The sequence below is a fragment of the Phalangium opilio genome, unplaced genomic scaffold (assembly GCF_054372755.1).
Source record: "Phalangium opilio isolate 3A_F unplaced genomic scaffold, DU_Popi_V2 ptg000045l_1, whole genome shotgun sequence".
Classification (NCBI taxonomy): domain Eukaryota; kingdom Metazoa; phylum Arthropoda; class Arachnida; order Opiliones; family Phalangiidae; genus Phalangium; species Phalangium opilio.
Genome location: NW_028324168.1, coordinates 2264937 through 2289590, shown reverse-complemented (window position 1 = coordinate 2289590; position 24654 = coordinate 2264937). Strand labels below are relative to the sequence as shown.

At 34.9% G+C, this 24654-nt stretch overlaps 2 protein-coding genes and 1 long non-coding RNA gene across 5 annotated transcripts in view; all 3 read right to left on the bottom strand.

The window, feature by feature from the left end:
• LOC149676684 (uncharacterized) overlaps positions 1-11551 on the bottom strand; it is a 198422-nt gene extending 186871 nt beyond the window's left edge. For 2 of the 3 annotated variants that reach the window (XR_016366508.1, XR_016366509.1), the window contains exon 1: positions 10055-11551. This is a non-coding gene — a long non-coding RNA (uncharacterized LOC149676684). The remainder of the gene's footprint in view (positions 1-10054) is intronic. The other variant, XR_016366510.1, reaches the window with a different exon arrangement.
• Positions 11552-12784: 1233 nt separating this feature from the next.
• ND-MWFE (NADH dehydrogenase (ubiquinone) MWFE subunit) lies at positions 12785-13772 on the bottom strand. Its single transcript, XM_089837746.1, has 3 exons — positions 13575-13772; positions 13351-13437; positions 12785-12904 (listed from the first exon to the last, which is right to left on the bottom strand). Exons 1-3 carry the CDS (start codon positions 13671-13673, stop codon positions 12875-12877), a joined length of 216 nt encoding a protein of 71 aa, XP_089693872.1. The 5' UTR covers positions 13674-13772; the 3' UTR covers positions 12785-12874.
• A 2405-nt stretch (positions 13773-16177) lies between these two features.
• LOC149676682 (sodium/hydrogen exchanger 9-like) lies at positions 16178-24295 on the bottom strand. The gene is made up of 17 exons (XM_089837747.1): positions 23689-24295; positions 23366-23598; positions 23192-23269; positions 22323-22497; positions 22133-22238; positions 21924-22065; positions 21661-21855; positions 21474-21587; positions 21291-21402; positions 21018-21171; positions 20903-20954; positions 19838-19947; positions 19640-19748; positions 19331-19426; positions 18472-18522; positions 17563-17749; positions 16178-16395 (listed from the first exon to the last, which is right to left on the bottom strand). Exons 1-16 carry the CDS (start codon positions 23939-23941, stop codon positions 17687-17689), a joined length of 2043 nt encoding a protein of 680 aa, XP_089693873.1. The 5' UTR covers positions 23942-24295; the 3' UTR covers positions 16178-16395; positions 17563-17686.
• Positions 24296-24654: the final 359 nt, after the last annotated feature.

Below are 24654 nucleotides of genomic sequence, written 5' to 3'. Positions count from 1 at the left end.
ATTTCCACCAAGTAGGAGGAGTCTAACTCCTCCGCCAACTAATGAAATTTGGTCGCTTTGAATTTTAAAGAGACCATAAGAATTTTGAGGATCTAAGTTTAGACACTCAAATATTTGAAGTGCGAACTCGTAATATATATATATATAAACATTTTGGCGGTTAATTTATGAAACTTTGACGTCTTTATTTCACACCAAAACAAAGCGACTTAAGATAAAAAAAATAATCGAAAATAGACTAAAAACAAAATCAAAAGCTTGTAAATTAAATAAACACAAAAAAAAAAACCCTTCCCACAACTTTCCTCTCCTTACCGCGAACTAAGCCTAGACCTTGGGTAGTTTCTGATAAAATAATAAAGTAAGTGAAGAAATGAAAAAGATAGGAATAAAAAAAAGGAAGAAACTGGAAAGATGGAGAGCATGGGGATAAAAATCGAGTTAACGAGGTGGGGATGAATTTCTCTTCAAGGCGCCGCCGCATTTTCTCTCTCTTTCTCTCATTCTCCCTTTTCTCACTACTATATACTTTATTTTAAAAACTCCCTTGCCGAAATCATAGCTTGGATTCCTCCATTGCTCTCAATCCTCTCCAGAAAATACTAGCTAAGATGGAATGGAAGAGATCTTCAAAGTAATAAATGAATATGCGCCAAAGAGATCCAAGTCTTCAACAAGAGAGAGAAAGAGAGGAGAGGAGAAGAGGAGAGATTCTCTCTCCCTCCTGATGCGGATGAGATGGTCAGAGATTAAAGGGGGAAGAAATAAGTCTAGAACTTTATTCGCCTAACGAAATAATTACTCCTTGCCTAAGTTAGCTTTTTTATTATCGGCCGTTAGTACAGAGAGGGGAAAGAAAAAAAAAGAAGTCATTGGCGCCGGTGCCATAGAGAGAGTGGGGGTGCGAAAATGGATGTAAATTATCAGTCTCTTTATTGGATTGAAGGGAAATCAACTCTTAAGGATTATTATCGAAATAATCATTTCTTTTGGATAAGATAGAAAGGGTTATATATAGTACGATGATTAAAATAGGTAAAAATAAACCAGCGAAATACTGTCAATAATAACAAAACCTTTCCCAAATAAACGCCATAAATATTGGTTAATATTAACAAAACTATTTCTAAAACCTTTCACAAATAAACCAATGAAATATTCTTAATATTAACCGAACGTTTCCCAAAAGCCTTTCACGAATTAAAAAGGCATTATTTCCTATCGCCAGACGACAGCCCGAAACCAAACTCTGAAAAGTAATAACCTCTATTTAATGCGATACAAAATACAACAAAGCATCGCGGGTGTTTTCATTTTTTTTTTTATCTATCTCTTTTGGAAAATTCCGCAGACTTAGTTAATTACACCACAATTAGGGATGAGAGAGAACGAGAGAGAGAGAGACTTTAGCTTCGAGCTAAACCACAAAAGGAAGAGGACAACTTTCACGTACCTATAGGGCCTATCTTAACGAGACTAAAATATATCATAAAACTTTTTAGGGGCACCGGGAAGCCCCGCCTATCTTTTCCTTAACCCCGGTCAAAACGTGTAAAAGTAACTTCAGTTAATTTCGTACCCTAAGCAATCGTCGTAAGATGCCTAAAAAAATATCGAAAAAAAAAAGGCTTAACGAAAAGTCTGCGGGATACTTCTTACTACTACAAGTACTATACTAAAGGCGGAAAAAATCTCGCGCCAAATAAGGGTATACCACGTGAGAAGGTTACGATCTTCAACCGGGTGTGAAATTAGGGAACTCTTGGCGGCGGCGACGGTATTCTCTTTTTCTTTTTTTTTCTATTTTGTTTTATGACGGCCCCTAAGATTTATCTTTGTCTCAACTCAACGTCCCGATCTTGGTTCTCTCTCCATACCCCCCTGTACATACCAGGGCTTCCTGGAATTTCCGGCAAGTACTTTTACTTTAGTAGGCGGTAATATTTTTTACCCGAGCAACCCTGCAAAAGCAACAGCAGCAACTACTGATCTATTGTTGTCGAAAACATTTCGGAGACAAAATAGCTTTCCGATTCAGTGAAGTTGAAAATGTACAGACGATTCCCTAGCTAAGCTTAAAGAAAGCTGACCCTACCATTTGTCGCCATAAAATTTTAACCAAAAATAATGAATTGTTTGGATCCCAGAGAAAAGTGTTTTAAAGAGTTTCGCGGTAAAAAAAAACTTTGATTTTTAGACCAAAAAAATAAATAATATAAATATAGCACGGGAGCTATGCGGGTGAACACTTTTACAGGGGCTACGGGAAAATACACAGACACCTTAACCCCTATAAGTCGGCTTACCCAAAATATATTTTCTACACGGATATTTAGCGACATAATTGATTTATATTCTCTTTCATTAGACACTTGGGTCATTAATGAGGCTTTTTTCTTCTTTCATGCTTGGGACCCAAGGGACTTATAACAAAAAAGAAAAAAGAGGGACAGCTAAAATTGGCGCTAACTCGCTTTGCTAACAAAAAAAAAGGGGGAACAATATTAGAAGTATCATTAAGTGAAGCGTAAAGACTTCAATTAAATTCATTAAGCGCCATTACGAGACGGTTAGGGTTAAACAAGGGCTCTCACAATTATAACAACGACTAATTTTCAACCAGTTGTAGAAGTTAATAAAATAATAAAAAGAAGGTTTAGGTCGATAAATGTATACACGACTAATTCGCAACAACCATGTTTAAAATTTCGCTAGACTGTAATAAATTCAGAAAATTTTCGAACAAAGTACAAATTTTCGTACTTCATAGCTTTAGGGCCACTTTTAGGGTTCGGGAGAAAGGTTGGAAAAAAAGGAATAGCTGGAATTCTAGTCTCAAGTGAGTTATTCAATACGTATGGTTCTATTATAGACTAAAGGCATACGTATGGGAAACAGGGGGAAAGGTTTGAAGCGGGGTTTTTTCAAAGTAGGTGACGAATATAAATGATTTTCTTGGCCACTTTGCATTTTTAGGATTCTACTCGATTTTTTTTCTTCTTTTTTTTTTAAAAAAAAAAGGCCTAGAAGCTAAGGCTAACTTTTAAGAGAATTCTTTCTTCTATGGGGGGGGGGCTCCTTATTCATTCTGGCTACCTAGGACGATGAAATAAAGATAGATGTCGCTAGATGTTCGCCCTTTTTCACCCAATATAGCCTCACGAGAGTTACGCGAGATTTCAAACCGATCTCTTTTTTTTTGTTCACTCTACACTAGCCCTTCAACTCTTTTTCACTGCTAAGCAAGTTTTTCTCTCTTTTTACCAAGTAAAATGCCCCGAGGAATCCCTTCCATGAAAAGCCCCGTTTACATTCATTGAATACCGTGTAAATTTCAAAGCTATAGAAAAAAATTCATATTTCTAATAAAAACTTGCAGATTACCCAAAGTTTAAAACGTAACTCTATACTCCAAAAATATCTAAAGCCTCCAATTGGTTGAAATTATAGTAAAAGTTAAGCTTAACTGTCTAAACCTAACCTAACCCTGTAGGAATGTGTTAAGGATTTGCCTAACAGGACCAGAACGTCACGTCCATCTTCACCCCTCAGTAAAGACAGACAGTCCCAGCCGTACTTTGCCTGGTCTAAATTATATAGGAACATCATGCGCGTTTCAAACAATAAGAATGTGTTCAACATTTGCCTAACAGGACCAGAACGTGACGTTCATCTTCACCCCTCAGTAAAGACCGACAGTCCCAGCCGTAGTTTGCCTGTTCGAAATTATAGGAACATCATGCGTGTATCAAACAGTAAGAATGTGTTCAACATTTGCCTAATAGGACCAGAACGTGACGTCCATCTTCACCCCTCAGTAAAGACCGACAGTCCCAGCCGTAGTTTGCCTGTTCGAAATTATAGGAACATCATGCGTGTATCAAACAGTAAGAATGTGTTCAACATTTGCCTAACAGGACCAGAACGTGACGTTCATCTTCACCCCTCAGTAAAGACCGACAATCCCAGCCGTAGTTTGCCTGTTCGAAATTATAGGAACATCATGCGTGTATCAAACAGTAAGAATGTGTTCAACATTTGCCTAACAGGACCAGAACGTGACGTCCATCTTCACCCCTCAGTAAAGACCGACAGTCCCAGCCGTAGTTTGCCTGTTCTAAATTATAGGAACATCATGCGCGTATCAAACAGTAAGAATGTGTTCAACATTTGCCTAACAGGGACCAGAACGTGACGTCCATCTTCACCCCTCAGTAAAGACAGAAAGGTCATAGTTTGCCTATTCTAAATTATAGGAAAATCCTGCGAGTATCACACTAAAGAATATTAAGTTGAGTTAGTCTGGGTTGCTTTCTTGTCCCCTCTAACAGATCTAATCGGTAAAAAAACAAGATCTTATCCCTTCTAAAACTAAAGGACGTTTACTTCTTATTATCAACTTTAAATCGCACGGTTTAAAGAGCTAAAATCAAAGAAAATAACCTATCTTAAAATAAAATAAAAAACAAGATTTCTCGAGAGGGAGAGAATCAGTCTAAAATGCAACAGTTACTTTCGTTTTTTTTTTCTGCAGAGAATATTTCCTGAAAAACGGTCATAAAAATACCGGAGCGTGTATTACGGCTCTAGAAAGAGAGAGAGCGAGAGAAAAGCGCTTTAAAATCAGCAGAGAGATGTGAAGAAGAGGATGATGGTACACATATATATATATAAGTTCTCCCAATATCGTCACGGGATTATGGCTAAGGCAGCGAATAAGCCGATTTCCTTCTAGCTCCTACAGGAAAAACCAATGTAAATGGGACCAAGAAAAAAAAACTTGAAAACTCTACCCCCTCCCCTCGCTCTATCTCTCCATATATTTGATATACACAATCTTTCCTACCGTCCGTCCCCCCCCCTTTCTGACAGAAACCCATTTATTAAAGTAAAAACACAGCTCACGCTCAAGTGCAGTGCAAGGAAAAAACAGATTTAAACGGATTGAGAAAGTAAAATAATCTTTTTCATTTTATGGACTTTTGACGAACGGTAATCTTTCGCAACCTCTTGAAACGTTAAGCTCAGAAATCTCTCTCTCTCTCGAAAAAAAACTGATTCATAACGTCGTTATAACGAAATAGTAAAGGAAATTAATTCTTCCGGAGAGAGAGAGAGAGAGAGAGAGAGAGAGAGAGAGAGAGAGAGAGAGAGAGAGAGAGAGAGAGAGGGTGGGGGAGTGAAATGAGAGAAGTCCTTGCGCAAAAGAAGAGAACATATTTCTAGAGTATCTCTTTTCGAGGCTGCCCTTTCGCTTAACCCTTATATGCAAATTAGCAACTTCAAAGGGCATTTTTTTTATGCCAAGAACAAATTTAAGGTTTCCCGGAAAAACGCAATTTTGTAGCGCGGGCGCGAGATGAAAGCCGATGAGAAGGAGCGCAAAGCGACCTAGTATTTCCACGTACCAGACATACTAAGCTTTACCAACATTAACGCAGTGCTTGAGTTAAATTTGGGGAAATCGTAGCTTCGTTTCAATTTCAAAATGGCTCATACGGAGATGTTCTTACAAATTCACATATGGGATCTCCGAAAACAAGTTATTATAGGCTACAAATTCCCTTGGTAAGTTTAAATTTTACAGCTTCCTCGTGATATTTTTTAAAAAACTAAACTTGAGTAAACTCTGGTTGTAATTAAAATTACTCAAAACAAAAGAGTACAAAAAATAATATAAACTTAGTTTGGTAAAAACTATGCAAAATCAATCCGAAATTAACTCAAAGAGTTGAATAACCTACGAAATTCTAGAAGAAAAAATCCAGGAAGCTTCTAGATAATAATATAGAAATGGGATTTCAAATCCCCCGTATCAAAAATTCTGTCATTTTCAGACTAAAGTAGACCTTAAGAATACAATAGACTAAAGGGGAATAGGGGGTTGGACACTTCACGTAATCGTGTGCATTAACAATGAACATTATAAAGTAACAAACCTTTCACAAACAACCTCAGGAAAATTTCTAAACAGAAAAAAAAAATCATTTCTAAAGATAGTTTTAACTGTCCAACTACTCCAAGATTTTCATCCTATAAAATGAGATTGGAGAGCGGGAGAAAAATCCTAAATCTGAAATCGGATTGGGGGGGGGGGGCAAAAAAAGACGAAAGAAACCTTTAACACTTTCGTTAGTCTTTAGATTTAAGGTCGGTAACGCTATAGGACATGGGAAAGCGAGATCGGGGGCCCTATATAGGAATACCCTTGTCTACAAGGCGTTCTAGATGCCGTCCAAGCTATAAGAGGATTAGAGAGGTTTTCCAGAGCTGAGGGCGTGAAAGATAAAACTATATACTATCATCACCGCACATCCACTCCTCCTTTTTGCCTCGCACCAAGAGAATACCTTGAAAAACCTCTTTGCCTTCCTTAATGGGGTCCCGTTCGAACCATACGTATGGTATTCCTTCATTACGCGATTGGAGCTCATTAAAGAATTTAACACCTACATTTCCCCTACATACATGGTCCACTAATCATTGCACGATTTAATCATTGCTAAAATAATTATTTCAATTCCATCAAGGTCAAAGTTAAGCAACTTCCCCGGGAAACTTCGCAAGATGATCTGTTTTTCCAGATTTTCCACAACAATCCCTACACCGGTGAAGTTGAAAAGGGTTTACGATAAAAACAAGAGACTTATAAAATGGACAGAAAATACTGGCAAGTGGTAGGATTTACTTCCCTAAAAAGCTTTACAGACCTTGGCAAAAAAAAAACACCTTTTCGTCTGGGATCACGAGAGCGTATAAAACTCCAAAGTTGGGCGCTCAAAAAGCTTACCAAAATACAGAAACCCCTTTTAAAACGTTGAAACAGCGATATTCTCCAAACCTAAACCACCCAACAAAGAAAAAAACCCTAACCCTTTAAGCTACATATCAGTATTCGTGACCTCATCAAAAATATATATGTTGAGAAACTTAACCTTAAATAACTCAAAAGAAAACATTACGTTTAAATATATAACACTGTTATTTTAAATAAAAACATGGGGTATAAAAAAAATGTCAACCTTTTTAAAACTTCGGGGACTGGTGCTTTAATCAAATACCAAAATAAAATAAAAGTAGAACGGAATTGTCTAAGTACATCACGTCGTCGTGAAAAATACGCTCCTGTCGAAAACTGAGCCTTTAAAACAATGAGTCCCTTAATACTCTGTAGGATACCAGACTAGAGTAGACAGTGTCTAAATATATATATAACTATATGTATATAAAAAAAATAAATATGTTTTGAAGCATTATGGCCCAAAAATTGTCAAGATAAATTACATCTATTTTAACCCATCTCAGAGCAGGAGGAAGATAAGTTGACGTTATATACTTGATATCCCTCTCTAGTAGGAGAGACTGGACTCGCGCGTGACATGGGTACTAGCGTATACGGCTGTCGCTAAGTCTCGTTTCAACCCGTGATATATTAAGGGTGATCACGCGACCAATTTTTAAATAAGCTGGGGAAAGACCCCACCTTACATAAATTCATTCATTCACTCACTCAGAGAAATCTCTTTTAAAATATTTGGCTACTGAAGTAAATACTGATTTTTTTTTCCTCTTTCTTTTAATTATTTTCCCAAGAAAAAAAATAAATTTATCTGGTAAGTGTTTACTTTCATATTGCGCTAAAATTACTTAAAACTCGAGTATAACGAATAAAACCTTTTCATTACATAAAAAGGATTTACCCAAAAGAACGACTTAAGGAAGGCATTAGTTACAAACACAATTTTAAAATAAAATACCTCAATAAAAGATTATGGTGAAGGAGGAGAGGGAGAAGAGAAAAAACTCAAATTAACAAAGCAATGCTTACAGTGCCATCGCTGAAATAAAAACCCATTTCTATCTTCTACCTCTCGGAAATAGTCTAGAAGTTGAAGACTCCTAAAAAAGGAGATTATGGGCCAGAAAGAGTAATAACAGAGGTCCCCTTCCATAAAAAGATGCGAAGGTTATAGGGGTTAGAAAAGAGGATATAAAAACTAGTCTGGTTAAATCATCCAAGAAATGACCCATAAAAATATCCTCCTACCCAACTGGACCCCCCCCCCCACCCAAAAAAAAGTAAAAAAAAACCGTCACTATGCACAAGAAAAACATAACGAACAGAAAATCGACCAAAAAAGTGTTTCTTATGAACCTAAATACCCACCGAGCCAAATTATTTAAAAAAAAAAACAACAAAGGTCAAAATGTTTTATCTATTGAAAGATTAAATCTATTTCATGTTAGATTTTCATAGAAAAAGTATGTTTTCCCAAATACAAATACGGTTGCTTACGTTTTTGGTTTGCAACAAACGAAAACGCAATATACCACGAAAATAACGCCAACTTCTAACCAGGGATAAATAAAGGATGAAAACAGCTTCTTTTTTTTGTGTGTGTGAAGGATAAGGAAGTGAAGGGAGTTTTTCTAGAGGGTTAGTGCAGCTTTCTTCCGTTATAGGCCCCCATTGCCCTGTTAGGCAATTTTATACTTCCACCAGTAGCATAGCAAAGCAAAAAAAAGAGAGATGGAATTACCCCGTAGAGTGACATTTCACCTATAGCTACCCTTACATCGTACGCCTGTAATGATGATTGCTTAAGCTATAGCTGACTTTTTATTCCGGATATGAGCTTGAAATTCAACCAGTCTTTCGGTAAAAAAGATGACGCGCGAAGATTAACTATCTTCAGTTATAATAATCCCTTATTTTAAACTAATATTTTGAATCTAAGGTCAGGATCAAACCGCAATTACTATATATATACAGGATTACCGTCTAATTATTTTTAATCACAATAATAATAAAATTTAATTAAGGTAAATTTTAACCCGCGGTAGTTATAAATTTTCGCCACGTCTCAAGGGAAGGGGTATACACTAAGGTAGCTAAATTACAAAGCGGAGGGGGGTTGCCGTTCAAAAATTGATCCTTTTCCCCTTAGAGAGACGTACGTACGAAAAGGGTGGCGAAGATCCTTCATCCGGTTAATATCGGAGGTAGTAAAAGCCATAATTATTATACGCTCGAAACCACAAATTATTTCCGTAGCGTCGCGCTCACTTTAAAGTGGAGGGAGTCTCGTTAACTTCCTATTATTTTGTAAATCGAATTTACCGCTCTAAAGCTCTCGAGATATTTTGGAAAACCTTGGAAGCAGTCTAAAATTAACAGTTATAAACCCTTATGTTTCTAATGGAGTGCTTTTCCACTTAGTGCGAGTAATAAAGAAAAATATTCTATGATTTAACCCTTTTGCAAGAATAATTTAACTTGTATTATGTACAAACCCTCCCCCCCCCCCTAAAAATTAAGAAAATAAAATAAAAAAAAAACACATGACAAAAGTCGAGATAAAAAGTTCCCCCTAAAATATCATATTTCGCACTGCATTATTATCCAATTTCCGGGTAAAGTTACTATCCTAGACAAGAAGACAACGGGGTGAAAAGAAATTTTCAGGATAAACCAAAGAGTTAAGATTCTGCTAGCTAATGTTGGCTTGACTTCGGTGGGTTCCCCTTCGAAGAAAATTAATTGGAATTTTTGATGAGTTTTCTAAGAAACCTCGCCCAAGATGAAAAAAAAAAAACTTCAACCTCATGACATCCCAGCGGGATTTAACATCAAAAATCTGATTAATAATTAAATAAGGTGGGAAAAAAATCACGTTAAATAAGGCCCTTTATATCTGGGGGCCCTCAACAAGAGGTTTTCTTGCCCTAAATTCTTGGGTATTTCAGGCTAAAAGTCGTAACTTCACTTAGTGGCGCTGAATGAGATAATTCCTAACTTAATTAAAATTAGGGATGTTATTGTAGTAATGTTTCTTGCGTATTACGCATACCGGCTTACGTATTACCCGATTTTGTTGTAGATCACCAGTACTACTTGTTTTACCTTTTATTTCTTGCTTCGACTCCAATAATAGGGTACTTAAAACTAGAGGTTATCACATTCGGATATCATTCATTAAGTTATACAATTCTAATCACATTCATACCAGGGAAAAAGATTTAAAAAAAAAAAAAAAAACTAGCATCGACGTACCATTTTCCAAGAGACGATCCAAGACGGTGGCATTGTTGACCTCCAAAAGATTTTTCCTTCCTTCTGTTGACACTACTGTTCCATTTCCAAGTCCAGTTTTGGCTTCCTCTATGTTGACACTACTGTTCCATTTCCAAGTCCAGTTTTGGCTTCCTCTATGTTGACACTACTGTTCCATTTCCAAGTCCAGTTTTGGCTTCCTCTATGTTGACACTACTGTTCCATTTCCAAGTCCAGTTTTGGCTTCGTCTATGTTGACACTACTGTTCCATTTCCAAGTCCAGTTTTGGCTTCCTCTATGTTGACACTACTGTTCCATTTCCTAGTCCAGTTTTGGCTTCCTCTATGTTGACACTACTGTTCCATTTCCAAGTCCAGTTTTGGCTTCCTCTATGTTGACACTACTGTTCCATTTCCAAGTCCAGTTTTGGCTTCGTCTATGTTGACACTACTGTTCCATTTCCAAGTCCAGTTTTGGCTTCCTCTATGTTGACACTACTGTTCCATTTCCAAGTCCAGTTTTGGCTTCGTCTATGTTGACACTACTGTTCCATTTCCAAGTCCAGTTTTGGCTTCCTCTATGTTGACACTACTGTTCCATTTCCTAGTCCAGTTTTGGCTTCCTCTATGTTGACACTACTGTTCCATTTCCAAGTCGTTTTGGCTTCCTCTATGTTGACTCGAGTCCATTTTGTCCTTCTTCAGCTTCAATGGCGTAAACGCTTCCCCCGACGTTGACCAGCGGTCAAAATATTTTTACTTCATTTTCAACTTCAGTCCCCGGATTTAATTTTCCGATCTTAAAAGTTCCGTATTCTTCTGGTTTCAATGCATTGGCTTTTTTTACTAATTAACTATCTGAATCTTGCAGCAGTTTGAAAATAATTTTCGAGTTCAATCCTTTTCGGGCCAAAAATTTTTGTATTAATTTATGGTTTTCGCTAAATTACTATTAAAACCGGTTGAAATAATAAGTTTTCATTAAAATTTTAAGTTATTTCACGAGTATTTAGTAGATTTGGGAAGATTTCACCAAGATTCTACGTGAATCTTTGGGTCAATTTTCGAAATTTTCTTTTTCGACAAAAAAATTCGTGTTAAGGGGCAAATTTTGGTAAATAATGATAAATAAATGTTCAAATAATTGATATCAATTAAAATTTCAAGTTAATTAACGATTAATTAAGTGATACAAGAAGATTTATTTCGATAATCGAGAAGTACGGCTACCCAGAACGAAGGATCCGCCATATTTGTTTTAAACCCTAATTTGAAAACGATTATCCCGTAATTCACTTCCGGTTCACTGGTCAGTTCAAAATTAAATAATTTTTTTTTTCAAATTACGTTAATTAAAATACACCAAAAAATCAGGTTTTATCTAAAACAAAGCTGGTATAGTTTATTTTTTTAAAAGTTTGCCGTAATTATCTAAAATAAATATTTTAAGTTATGGAACTTCAGGGCAACCTGGGAGGTCAAAGTTCACGCTTCTTAAAAAAATCAAAAAAAAAATGATTAAAAATTTCAATATTAAATGATTTAAAATTAATAAAATGATTATTTTAGCCATAAAATACCACCCACATACTTTAATTTTTCAATTTATAAGCAAATTGTTTGAAAATATGCCTATATTAAGATTGGGTCTGGGCCTAGGCCTCAAACCTTAAATTATACTAAGTAAGGCCAAAAAAGATGAATTATCCGTAATTCTAAGTCAAAATTACATTGAGAACTTGGAAACTATAATTAATTCTATAAATCACGGGGTCAAAATGTATATTGCTAAGCATTTTTGGTTATTGGTCATTTCAAGGCCTGATCCTCACTTTTTATATTTCCCCTTTTCTACCGAGTTTTATTGGGTAGTATGGCCAAAGAAATTCGCCATAAGGTTTACCAAATCGCAAACTAGAGGGAAAAATCATCCGTATATGATATGCCATTAGGTAACATAACATGGGAGGTTGGAGCAGGGCAATAGTGAAACCCTCCATTGCTCCTCTCCTCTCCTCCGATTAGTCACCGGGGAAATAGGGGATAAACACAGAGGCCATTAAGTAAGGGAATGAGAGGCAGAATTTATATAGCATCCTAAGAGCTGGGATATAAATCTAGACAAAAATATTTAGCCTTCTAACTAAAAAACCCAATGGGTAAAACCAAAATTGTTAGGTCAATGGTTAGAGAGGTTGATTGAGGTCATAGATTGAGTAGGAGTTGAAATGATTATATTTAGGCCTGAGTTAGTAGTATTAAGCCTTGACAATACAATGAATACAAAATATTCCAACTGTCAAGGTTGATTTTAATATAGTTTTGAAACTAATAACTGTGAAATCACATTCACTAGCTCCGAGAAGCTCCACGACAATCTCATCTACCTTTAAACCCTCTTATAGTCAAAGGTAATGTTTATACCTTAGACAAAACTTTTAGAAGGTACACGGGCTCAAATTATCTACATTATACTAAAAATTTCCCCAAAAACACAGTATAATAGGATAGATAATCAGGGCGTAGGTTGTGGGTCCTCGGTAACCATACCTAGTGCATTTTTAATGACAGGGGCTTTACAATCTACCCTAAATTGTTTTTCCCTCTCTTTCTCGTTTCCAAATTGACCAAAGAGAGAGAGAGAGGTACCCGCCAAATAGAGGTTAAATATTTTAGTAGATGTAGGAGTTAAATAGGCCTAAACAAAGTCTACAAGATAAAAACTCTGAATCTGAAATAAATCTATTTATTTTGAGTGCCCTATCTCATTATCATTTACAAAGTGAATTCACAAATATTTTTCATTAAAATTAAATTATTTTAAGCCTTGTCTGGAATGGCATCCAATCCCTGAAAAAAAAACACAATTTCTCCTTTAAGTTTCCGTTAAGTTTCTACATTTTGCAAGAAAGAGAAAGTCTAAGGGGTAACTAAGCAATGGAATGCAAGAAATTATCATCATGCCTATTATTATAAAGAATAATAAAAAATATTGCAAGAGGTAATTAACTAATACAAGCTTAACTAATATTTTTATTAAATGTAAATCAATATTTAATTGCATAGTTAAAGCCCAGCATACAAAAAAGGCTTTGTGCACAAGAAGCTTAAAATTGTGAATAAATGAACTGCAAGACATTAATAAGAAATTTACCCCTAAACATATTACACTTGTTTTAACCCAAAAATAAGGCAAACATGTAAAGTAGCAACTAAGGATGCAATTACACAAACAATACCACTGCAAATTAAACAACTCCGCTACCATGCAAAATGTAAATATAAAATCAACTTACAACCAACTTATGCCGATCTCCCGATATCCTTTCATCCCTCATTGTTAATTTTCGTTCTGGTGCAGTCCTCAGTGATCTTGCGTAAGGCTGCAAAGATAATTCTTTGTTAGTACAGTATAATTATACTTAATTTTTAAACCATAATTAATTTAAAGTGGTAACTGGTTAAGGGAAAGATAAAGTTTTTCCGCAACCAAGGCCTCAAAGAATCCAAAGAAACTTACTTTCCCACGGACTAATCTTGTAAGACCATAATTAAAGACGAGCGGTGCGCTGAGTAAACCGCCGATTATACCAATGCAAGGTATAATTTCATACCACATTTTAAGTTAATTAAGATTAAAGAAAGCGCCTTTCCACCGAGAGATTAGAGAAACGTTACGTTCTCCTTCAGCAGACAGCGATCGACCCAATCCAATAATTCCTAGTCTACTATACTAACGCCGTCTATCAATGACTTTTCTTTTGACCTTAAGGAAAAAATACCCACTAAATTTGAATCTGTAAATTAATAAAATTAATTAATAATTAAGCTCTTAAATAGTGATTTCAGTACTTTATTTACAACTATACACAATAATGAGTATAGCAAACTACATGTTACACGACTGCTTCAAGCTATAACAGTTGTGTTTTGTTTAGTCAATTAACGAACAAATATAAATTAAAAAGATGTGTAATGAACGCTTTTTAAATATCGACTAGGAGTTTTTATAATATCAACAAAAGATTGTTTACGGTCATTTTTATGAATGTTATCTTTACATCCAACTTAGGATAATAAACTTTCTTTAAATAGTTTTAAAAAAAAAATGTGCATTATTATGCAAGGGCCAAGGCTTATTCCTATCGAAACTTTAATGTTAAAAAAAAATACTATGTACAGTAAATTAAAAAAACAAAACCACCTGTAAATTAAAAATGGTCGATACCCATCCCATGTTACCTTAAACGAAGTTTAAAATACTTGAATAAACTCTAGCTTAGTTACTGTTCTTAAGGTTTAAAAAAAAAAAAAAAAAAGGATATTGCACCAAAGGATTTTTTTAAAAAAAAAAACACGAAGGTTATTAACTAAAAGCAAGAATTTCACTTGTCAATATTTTGTCAACAATTAAGGCACACAGTCTAGAAAGCGTGAAAAATCTGGATGTTTTTCCATGCATGTTTATAATTTTTTAATATTAAAAATTGAACCAAAATTTGTTACTTTTTTTTTTGGCAGCGTACATTAAAAATTCGTGTTTGTTTGTTTGTTTATTTTGTTTATTTGTTTGTTTTTTATAATTCCACATTACGAGGGGCCTTTTAATTGATATGAATACGTACATTATTCAAGAGACAATACTATTCGAAAAAAGGGTCAATAAACCGTTAACACTAACATTTAATTTGTTCACTGGGATCATTTAACGTCAAGTGTGTATGTAGAAATGTGATTATAAAATTATTTTAATTAATCTCATTTTTATTAGCTAAAGGAAATATTATTACGCTTCTTAATTTTAATTTATTTATTTATTTATTATTAAATGCAGCTAAAATTTTTGTTGCGGATTTTTTTTTCAATATTAAAAACACATCTTTGTTGTGTGCATATTACTGTATAAACATTTGCAGAGGGGGATTATCATTTATTATTATTTTATTTTTCCAATTGGGTAAATTGCTGTTTTGCTTATTTACGAATATTATTTATTTATTTATTTATTTATTTATTACTATTTAGCCTTAAAATCACTGAAAACGTTACACATCAAGACCGATCGATTAAATTTAAATTACATCTACAAACCGTTTTATAAACATTATTAAAACCTAAATTAATAATAATAATTTAAATGAAAATGTAAGTCAATAATACTACAAGGCCACCCCATTTTTTATTGGATTTTAAATCGAATCTAATCTAAATTAAATTTAGTTAAACAAAAAATAAACTTTAATAATCTTATTAGTAGGGACTTATTCCCAGTTATTGTTTGTTTATTTTTCGAAAAAACTGTTTATTATCTCGGCAAATTATAACTAGAGTGGGCGGTATCTTGGTTCATATTTTTTTCCCTTTAAATATCAGTTTTTTTCAAGAAGTGATATCTAGTTTATTAGGGAGAAGGTATAAGATGCCGAAGTATTCGCGCGCCATGCTCCCAGTCCCCCTTTCAAAATACAAGGGGGGGACGTAAATGGAGGTCAGGCTATTTCGCCTCTCCTCCTCAGTCACGGAAAATACGCAATTTCCGTCATTCGCGTCGTCGCGCTGACGTCAGTTTTCAAGAACCAATGAGATGTATGCTGGTTGTAATTTAGAGGCGGCGGGGATTAACTCCGGACCTACTATACGTTTGGACTGGAGATAAAGCTAGAAATGTGGATGAGCGAATTTATAACTTCTCCCTAATAAACTAGATATCACTTCTTGGTTTTTTTAAGTAATACTTTATAAACATCTCGTGTTGAGGAAAAATCTAATCTATTTTACAAATAAAATGTTCCACATATACAGGGTGTTTGTGAAAAGTCCATCAATAATGAAAGGGCGTATTTATTGGGCCATTTTGAGTCGAAAATGTTCTATGACATTTTGCCGTCCGAGCCACGGTTTTCGAGTTATGATTTGAATATTTTAGGGATGACCCCTTCATTAAATTAGCGCTATCTTTCAATTTCTTAATTAAATTTAAGGGGTCATCCGTAAATTACTCCAATCATAACTTGAAAACAGTGGCCCGAACGGAAAAATGTCATAGAACATTTTCGACTCAAAATGGCCCAATAAATACGCCCTTTCATTATTGATGGACCTTTCACAAACACCCTGTATTAATTAAATTAACGTAATAAAAGTAAAATAATAATAATAATATTATTGTTGGCCACAATTTGAATTGAATATCTATAATTAATTTCTATAATATACTTTTTTTTTTATTTTATACACAATCACAGAAAATCGCCTCGATATCCTGGAATAGTTACTCGAGTATGAGACATCTGAATTAATCCACTCGTAAGTCCCAAATCACCCTCAACGGCGGAATCACTCTAAAGAGTTTTTAAAAACGTAAACCGTTCATTGTAAACTAACTCGTCCCATATTTTTGCTTTCATAATTTTAACGTGCAATTAAGAAAGGTAACTCAATACCTTGGGAACATTTTAGTTAATAAAAATAAATGGAATACGAAATTCGCTTTTAGTTTGTTACTAAATTAAATTTATAGCGGAATATTTTAGATAATATAGCGTAGAGGATAATAATAGAAATAAATAATAAAATACTAACATGCAGCGGTGGTTTTTTTTATATATAAAATCAATCAGGTTGAACGTAATTTAACTGGAACTGAAAATGAAAATGAAACAAGTTCGCGTGGTTTTAAAAATAATAAGAAATATTTAAAAATATGTTCTTAAGACACTCGGAAAGTCATGTACAAAATTAGAAATACATTTACTTAGAAAATAAAGAGCGACAGAGAGAGACAGTGTTTCCAAAAACAATGTTATATCAAATCTACGACAAAACCTAAAAGAATGGCGCCATAAGTTAAGAGTAACGTTTCTAAAATTAAAAATACTCTTATTTCTTATTTCTATTTCCTAAATTACTGAAACAGGCGGCGTAAGCGGTGGAAATAATATAATATAGGCATTCGTTATAACATTGTTCTACAAGACAAAACGCAAGCAAAGCTTAAAGGAAACGTTCAGGTAACATAACATTATACCTTAAAAGAATGGCCTTTTTCTAAATATAAAAGGAAAATAAATTATCTCTAGTTACAAAATAATTAGTATTTTAATTAGTCTGAAAAACGAGGACTACCGCGCAGCCGTTGGCTTAGTGGCGTCTGCTAGCCCGAACCTCTTACCGCCTACCTCTCACAGCCTGTGAGGATTCAACCAATACCGTGGGGGTATGAGGTTCAGGCTAGCAGACGCCACTAAACCAATGGCGTCGCAGTAGTCCTCGTTATATTTAATTTCTTTTATTTTTAGAAAAAGGCCGTTCTTTTAAGGTATAATGTTATGTTACCTAATGTTTCCTTTAATTTCTAACCAAGGATTAAAAATAAGAACTAAAGAAAGGAAAAATAAAATTCATGCAAGCTAATTAAATTTGACAGCCAAATATCTAATCCCACTTATTTTTATCATCGCAAAAATGTTCTGACCCTAAATTAAAATTAATAAAAATAATGAGCTAACCTCAAAATTTGATAAATATTGTTTTGCCTTTTTTTTTGCGTGTATGTTAAAAAAAATGGGGGACGTGTTGGCAATGTTTTTGTTTAACAAAAACACGCCCTCAATAGACATTTTTGTCTCGACGTCAAATGAAATTTTGGCTGTCCACACTGGTACATTCTCCTACCGAAGATCGCTGAACGGGGATATATAAATAGCCACAAGGCAAAATATTACAAAATAATAATTTGGACGTGATAGGCTACTTATGCCATGAGAGAGAGAAAAAAAACTATTTTCAAGGTGCCTAATTAGAATAATCTTAACCGGGGGCTAATTACTAATTAGATAGTTTGAAACAGCGTTCATACGATACAACTTTTGGAAAACAAAAATTTCCCTGAGATTTCCCGATTTTTCCCCACATATTCTTCCCTGAATTTTCCAGGTTTTTCCCGTATATGGAGTATCCTATGGAGCAAATGTTAACGAAGGAGGTGGGGGGCAAATAGGACTATTACATACTCAAAGGACATCCCCATATCTCTATTAGAACCAGAGTTATGAGCCTCCAAAGTATAGTGTAATGTTAATCCTACGGAGGGGATGTTCACGAACATTTTGCTTAATTACTCGGTCCCTGTTTTAACGCAAATTTCCCTGATTTCCCTGAATTTTACTAAAAATTCTAAATTTCCCTGAGGTTTTTTTCAACTATTTATTTCCCTGATTATTCCAGGTTTTCCCTGTTTTCCAGGTTTGTATGAACCCTGTTGAAACGTTCAAAACACATTGCTTGAAAACAGTTTTTTTTAAAGAACTAAGGGGGCAGGTGGTGCAAAAAAAGTTGCGTGTTTGTAGCTGATTCAAAAACAATTATTGTGGGAGGGACGTGGCCAATTATACCCAAAAATAAAGATTATCCCTTACTGTTAATGCGGGACCAATTGCAGCAGCACCTTGATTACTACGTGAAGGATGCTGTATTTTTGTTTTTTGGTACAAGAAATAAATAATAAATAAGAGCAAATAAAAACAAAAAATAAACAAATGAAGAAACAGAATCAGTGCACGGCACATGCATGCTGTTCTACAAATAATAATAATAAAATCGAACAATATGGGTATATATATATATTTCTTAACTCCGAACTAATTAACGAATAAAGCTAATTAAGAATGAAGAAATTAATTAATTAATTAATTAACACAAGCAAACCAATAAATGGAAGTTAGACGATACTAAAAATCCGTAACTTAATTAAATTAATTAATTCTATCGCATATTAAATACTGTTTAACTGCTTAATCATGGATTAACTAACGATAAGGATTGTTCACTAAGTGTGTTTCCCTCGCCAACTACATGTTCCGAATTATTCCTTGATTCCCCTCTTCACTCCCCCAATTTATTGGACCAAAACGGATGTAGATATAGCGCCATCTCTAGGCAAAATAAATCGTTTTTGCGGATTTTAAAAATGGCGGCGCCCAATTTTAGCCGGGGATTTCAATTTTTGACGTCATAGGACACGTGACATTTGGTCCAATTTTCTTATAACTTCCTGTTAGGGATAGTAGCTGCTGCTAGGGGGCGTTTGGAACATGCATGCATACTTAATCTTTTAGGGGGAACGAACAATCCCTAGAGTTTTTTAATCCATGGCTTAATTACAATACCACCCCAAAATGGCCGCCCACATATAATGGTGCCATATTGTTTGTAAAATACTTTATTACCTTCCCCATGATTTTAAACGCCCCTAAAAATAATATGAACTGAACTCACCCTAGAGACCGTATTAGGTCGGGCATTGTTTAGTTCACTTTCATCTATACATAGATCAGTATCAGAGTCATCATCGTGATGACGGTTATCGTCAGTCTGAATAATACAGAAGAAAAAACAGAAAAAGAAAAACAAAATGTATCAGCGTAAAATTTTTATTTCAGTAAATATTAACAGATCTATAACCGTAATTAATAAAGTTAATTAAAAATATAATAATAATTAACTGTGTCAGACTAGAAAATACATTTCAGATTTTGAAATTTTAGTTTTTAAAGGAGTTTCCATTGAAGGGAATTCATCGTTTACCTGCGATAATTGTTGAGTACTAGTTAAAACCCTGGCAATGGGTAAACAACAAGCTGGTAAAGTGTCCATTAAGGTCGGTCGACTATGCGTCAGGAGTGGTTTCATGTATCTTTAAAGAAGATGTTAAGGAAATACCAATACCAATATTTTCCTTTCAATCCTAATTAATTTTTTTATTGAAAAACAATTAAAGGATACTTGACGTCAAATGAATACCACTTCCTAACGAGCCAAGCTTTCTCGTAAGGAGTTTTATTTTCGGACGCGGGTGGACTGCGTAATTCAGTTGGTGTCGTTACTTGAGGGATCTGGAATACGGTGTTGAAAAATTACACACGAATGCTATAAGATTTAAACTACTAGTACATGCAATAAGAAACAAGTGCAATCAATGGAAAAATAGTTAGTAAAGCTATAGAGTAATGTCAGTTCTACTATGCAAACGTCATACCATAGAGTAGTGTCGGTAGAGGGGGGAGTAGACTGTGTATCCCTCCCTCTAGGCGCGCTTTTGAAAGAGGAGATACTGTACGCGCCTGGTAGGGGGGATGACACTGAGCAAAGAGATAGAAGGGTATGACGTTTGCATACGTAGAACTGACATCTAGCTCTAGCTCAGTGTCATCCCCCCTACCAGACGCGTACAGTATATCCCCTCTTACAAAAGCGCGCCTAGAGGGAGGGATACACAGTCTACTCCCCTCTCTACCGACACTAGTCTATTGTAATTATTTCTTGTTGTTGTAATCTTATATATAAACCCCAACGTAAAACGAATGCACTATTCTATAAAAACTTAACTTCCCTTCATCTAATTATTTACAATAATTAGTTAACTAATAGGAGTGCGGCTAATGTTGTTATTTTTTGGCAGTGTTAATTAATTTCAAATGGACTAGTGAATGCATGGTGTTAAAAGAGTATTGTTTTTATCCTTACCACCCCTTCATCCATAGAATTATAAACCTGTAAACAGGCGTAGTTTTGTTAGTTTTTTGAACCCCACATTCTAATAAGGGTGAAAATCATCCCCTAATTAACACGTCAGAACCCTTATAAGCCAATTATCTACCATTTTGAGGGGAAACAATTAATTAACATCATAAGCTACAAACCCCTTCTAAATATTAATTAAAGTATTAAACCTAATTAAAGCTTAAGGAAGCGAAAAAAAGGAAAGATAGTTAAAAACACACATGGATATTAGTAAGTGATTAAAAACATAATTACTGGTTGGTTTACGAACGAATCGGTTTTTCTCACCATTGGCATCCCACCAAACTGAAGCATTTCGTGTTCTTCCTCAACTCCAACGCTGATTAAAAATTATTAAGATTAAATTGAAATTAAATCTCAAACCCGATAAGTAATTACTTACGGTATTCCCAACCAAGCTAAAAGTTGGGTTGTCAAACCGCCACAAACCACGACGGTTACCATTACAATCAAGGATGTAGTTGTCAACATCAAATGACGCGGTTCAGAGAAAGTGTTACGAATAGCTAATGCGAACGCCATAGCTCCTCTCAAACCTGAATTTTAGTGATTTATCGTAAAATTGTCAAACTCAAATCTTTGCGCAGGTGTTTATGATCGTTTGTAACACAATGACAAAACGAAACGATAAATCTATATTTGAAGAATACAATACCAGAAAAGAAGAGCATGTGTTGAAAGTTAAAGGGGATTTTATGGTGCCTCCCTAAATTTAATAGGAACGACAGGGGGTAGATGTTCATGGCACGTCCGATTGCGATTGCTAACTGAAGATTTATGTTTAAGGAAGAAAGACACGTATAGAAAAGATTTTTTCATTAATTTATGTTAAGGATACGAATGAAATTATAATGAATGCGGCATCCCAGTGGTGTTTTTGATAGGTGAACATTGAAACACCGATGTACGTGAATATAAAGTTCTCTGATAGGAAATTTAGCAGTTCAAAGACCTACAAGTTATTATTTTAAGTTATTTAAGCCCTTCCGTTTTTAATTCATTTGGAGGAGTGACGTTAGAATTACTTGTTTGGTCCGAGATCTGGACTCAATTGATAGGTTATTGTAGGTATAGTGAGCTTGGCAAATTCCGCAGAATAATACAGCCACTATTCCCGTTAAATCAGCGGCTTCAGCGATTAAAAAGGTACTGTAGGACATAAGGACAAACAGGCAGGATTCCAGTAAGGGAAAATCACATAGGCGGGTGAATTTTGTCAAGTGCGGTCGCGAGTTAAGGATTATTTAGGAATTCTACTAAAAGACTTAAGTCGTTTCAAAAAGGATATGATCGCGGTTAGGCATCCTGTGCCGGAGCCAATTAGTAAAGAGCAGATGAAAATGTAAAGGAAATTTCCAACTGCACTAAAAGCGGCTTTCCATTGGTCTCCTTCACCTGTATTTGCATTCTCCGCGTAAGTGTTGATAGCGCTGCAATATTCCCAACCCGATAGAATTACTCTAACTGATCTCCTAAATTGGAAATATAATTGCCTACCCAGCAAGAACAATGGCTACTGCATCATTAAGAATGCTTTCTCCAAAAACCATAGCGTAAAGATTTACATCAACGTGTAAATCGTTAAATATTGCCAGAACTGTCACTGTAATATTGATACGAATTCTGAGACTAACATTCTAAAGGGGTGTTATGTTATATTATAGTGTTTTTGAAATACAAGTCGTACCAGGATCTGTAGCAGATACAATGGCACCGAAGAACAAACATTCATTAAATGTGAAATGAATGTATGGCATCAGTTGCAGGAACGCCCAAAGAATTAGCCCCACAACGAAACACGAGATGGTAGTCCCGATAAATGCAAATGTCATAATTGTACCCAAATTGCGGAAAAAATGTTTCTAAATTATCAATAAATGTATGTGTCATCTCTTAAGGCTCATAAATATTCACTAACACAAAAGCATAAGTTCATAAGATATCTTTCATAAGCTTGTCACTCGTTATTGAAAACTTGTCATGAAGTGACGTAGGTGAAACGTCATAGATTCTCGTAAGGCGCTGTCAAAGGCTTAGTACAGACTAACTGCAAAACCGAGTGTATTCAATTCTCGCGTGGTTCTCGAACTAGCTCCCAGTAAGTCCTCTAGCATTACGAAGTATAGGAAGTGTCAGTACTACGTATGCAAACGTCATACCCTTCTATCTCTTAGCTCAGTGTCATCCTCCCTATGCGCGCCTAGGGGGAGGGATACACAGACTACACCCCCTATCTAACGACACTAGTCTATAGGTAGTGTCACACTTATGGCACATATCTTATAAACTTATGATAAAAGGGTTCGTAGAAACCTAGGAAAATTGAATGTGACATTTTTGAGTGTGCAGAGGAGTTACTGATGTAAAAATAATTATCTGCTGACTAGAAACATAACTTCCCACTTTATGATAAGCTGGCTACCTTCTGATAAGAGTTTTTCTTAAAAGTTTTATTTTTACACCCTGTATGCCTAGTTCTTTTTAAACCTCCAAAATACTCATGGAAATTGCCAAATCCAATGTTCCCAGGTTTATAAGAACCTTGAAAACCTTTACCCTTTTAAGACTATATCCAGCGTTGAATATTATAGGTGGAAGAATAATATTGAAAAATATCTCAGGGTCAAATGTTGCCTGTTTTGGTTTTCAATGGCAAAAACAGATAAGAGCGTGTCAATAATATGAAAAAACACATTTCTCTAACATAACAAATGTTCTAGAATTATTTACTTTCTGATCTAATTTTTTTCCTTCAACATCGTTGTATTCGCCTCTAAAAACGTAGGCGTATGTCTTGTTTAAGACTTTATCATTAGATGAGGATTGTTTTAAGTGAAGGGGTAGGTATAAGTTATCGGGTAATAGGTTAACAGTTGCATTGAAACCTTCAGCAGGTACAACTTTCATGTGAATAACTTCGGAATCATCACCAGCGTACCGAATTATAACTCCTACTATAAGTCCTGGAAGGCAATTCACGTTCATACACATATCCAACCCCCCAAAACCCCATAGACCATACATAAGAGATCAACAAAATTTTGCTGGCTTACCATAGATGATGGCTAATCCAGTTTCGTGTAGAAACCTCGCTCTTCGATGCTTAAATAGCCATATTGTACATACGGTGATAATCATTAAAAAAACATACGCGAGGATATTTAGACAGTCAACTCTATGAAGGCTCCGAGCCTTCTCATCCAACTTAATGTCACTGGGTGCATTACACTTAACATTATTAAAGTAAACGATAGAAAACAATGTCGAAACGAAAACTACGACGTTGGTGGAACCGGCAAAAGCCATTTTATCATTCCCAAAATTGTCACTCCCCTATTACTAACGAAAATTCCGAAACTTTCAACCGAATCCTAACCTTTCCTTCCAATGATTTGATTGAAATTAATGGGTTGACACTTTAAGCCTTGGTTTCAAATTCACGGTGCGCGGTTCTTCGATTAAATGAACGGTATAATCGACACTTAATAACAGATACCGACTTAAATTTTTACTTATCTAGATAATTTTCGGTGATAATCCGTCTAAAATTAATTGCATAACGCATCGAAATTAAAATGCCGGAAAAAAAGTGGCAAGTTCACAACACCTAGGCTTCGAGGTAATGGTGTTAAAACAATTGTGTAAATCTTATTGGTTATTGGCTTCGATGACAACGCCAATCATGACGATACAGTTCAGTTCAGTATGCCACCTAGTGACCAATCTTGTAATTAAAAATATAAACAAAAAGAAAATTCGAGTACAAATAAAATTATATTAACACTTAAATGAATAAAAATAATGCAAAAACATTATTCTTCTTATTCCAAAACGTCTGAAAAAATCTATAAAAAAGTTATAATTTAGAAATTACAATAAATTTGTGGAATATACCATAAGTTCATACTCTCAAAGTATGCATCTTGACGTCACAATGCCACCTAGTGACCAATCTTGTAATCAAAAAATATAAACAAAAAGAAAATTCCGAGTACAAATAAAATTATATTAACACTTAA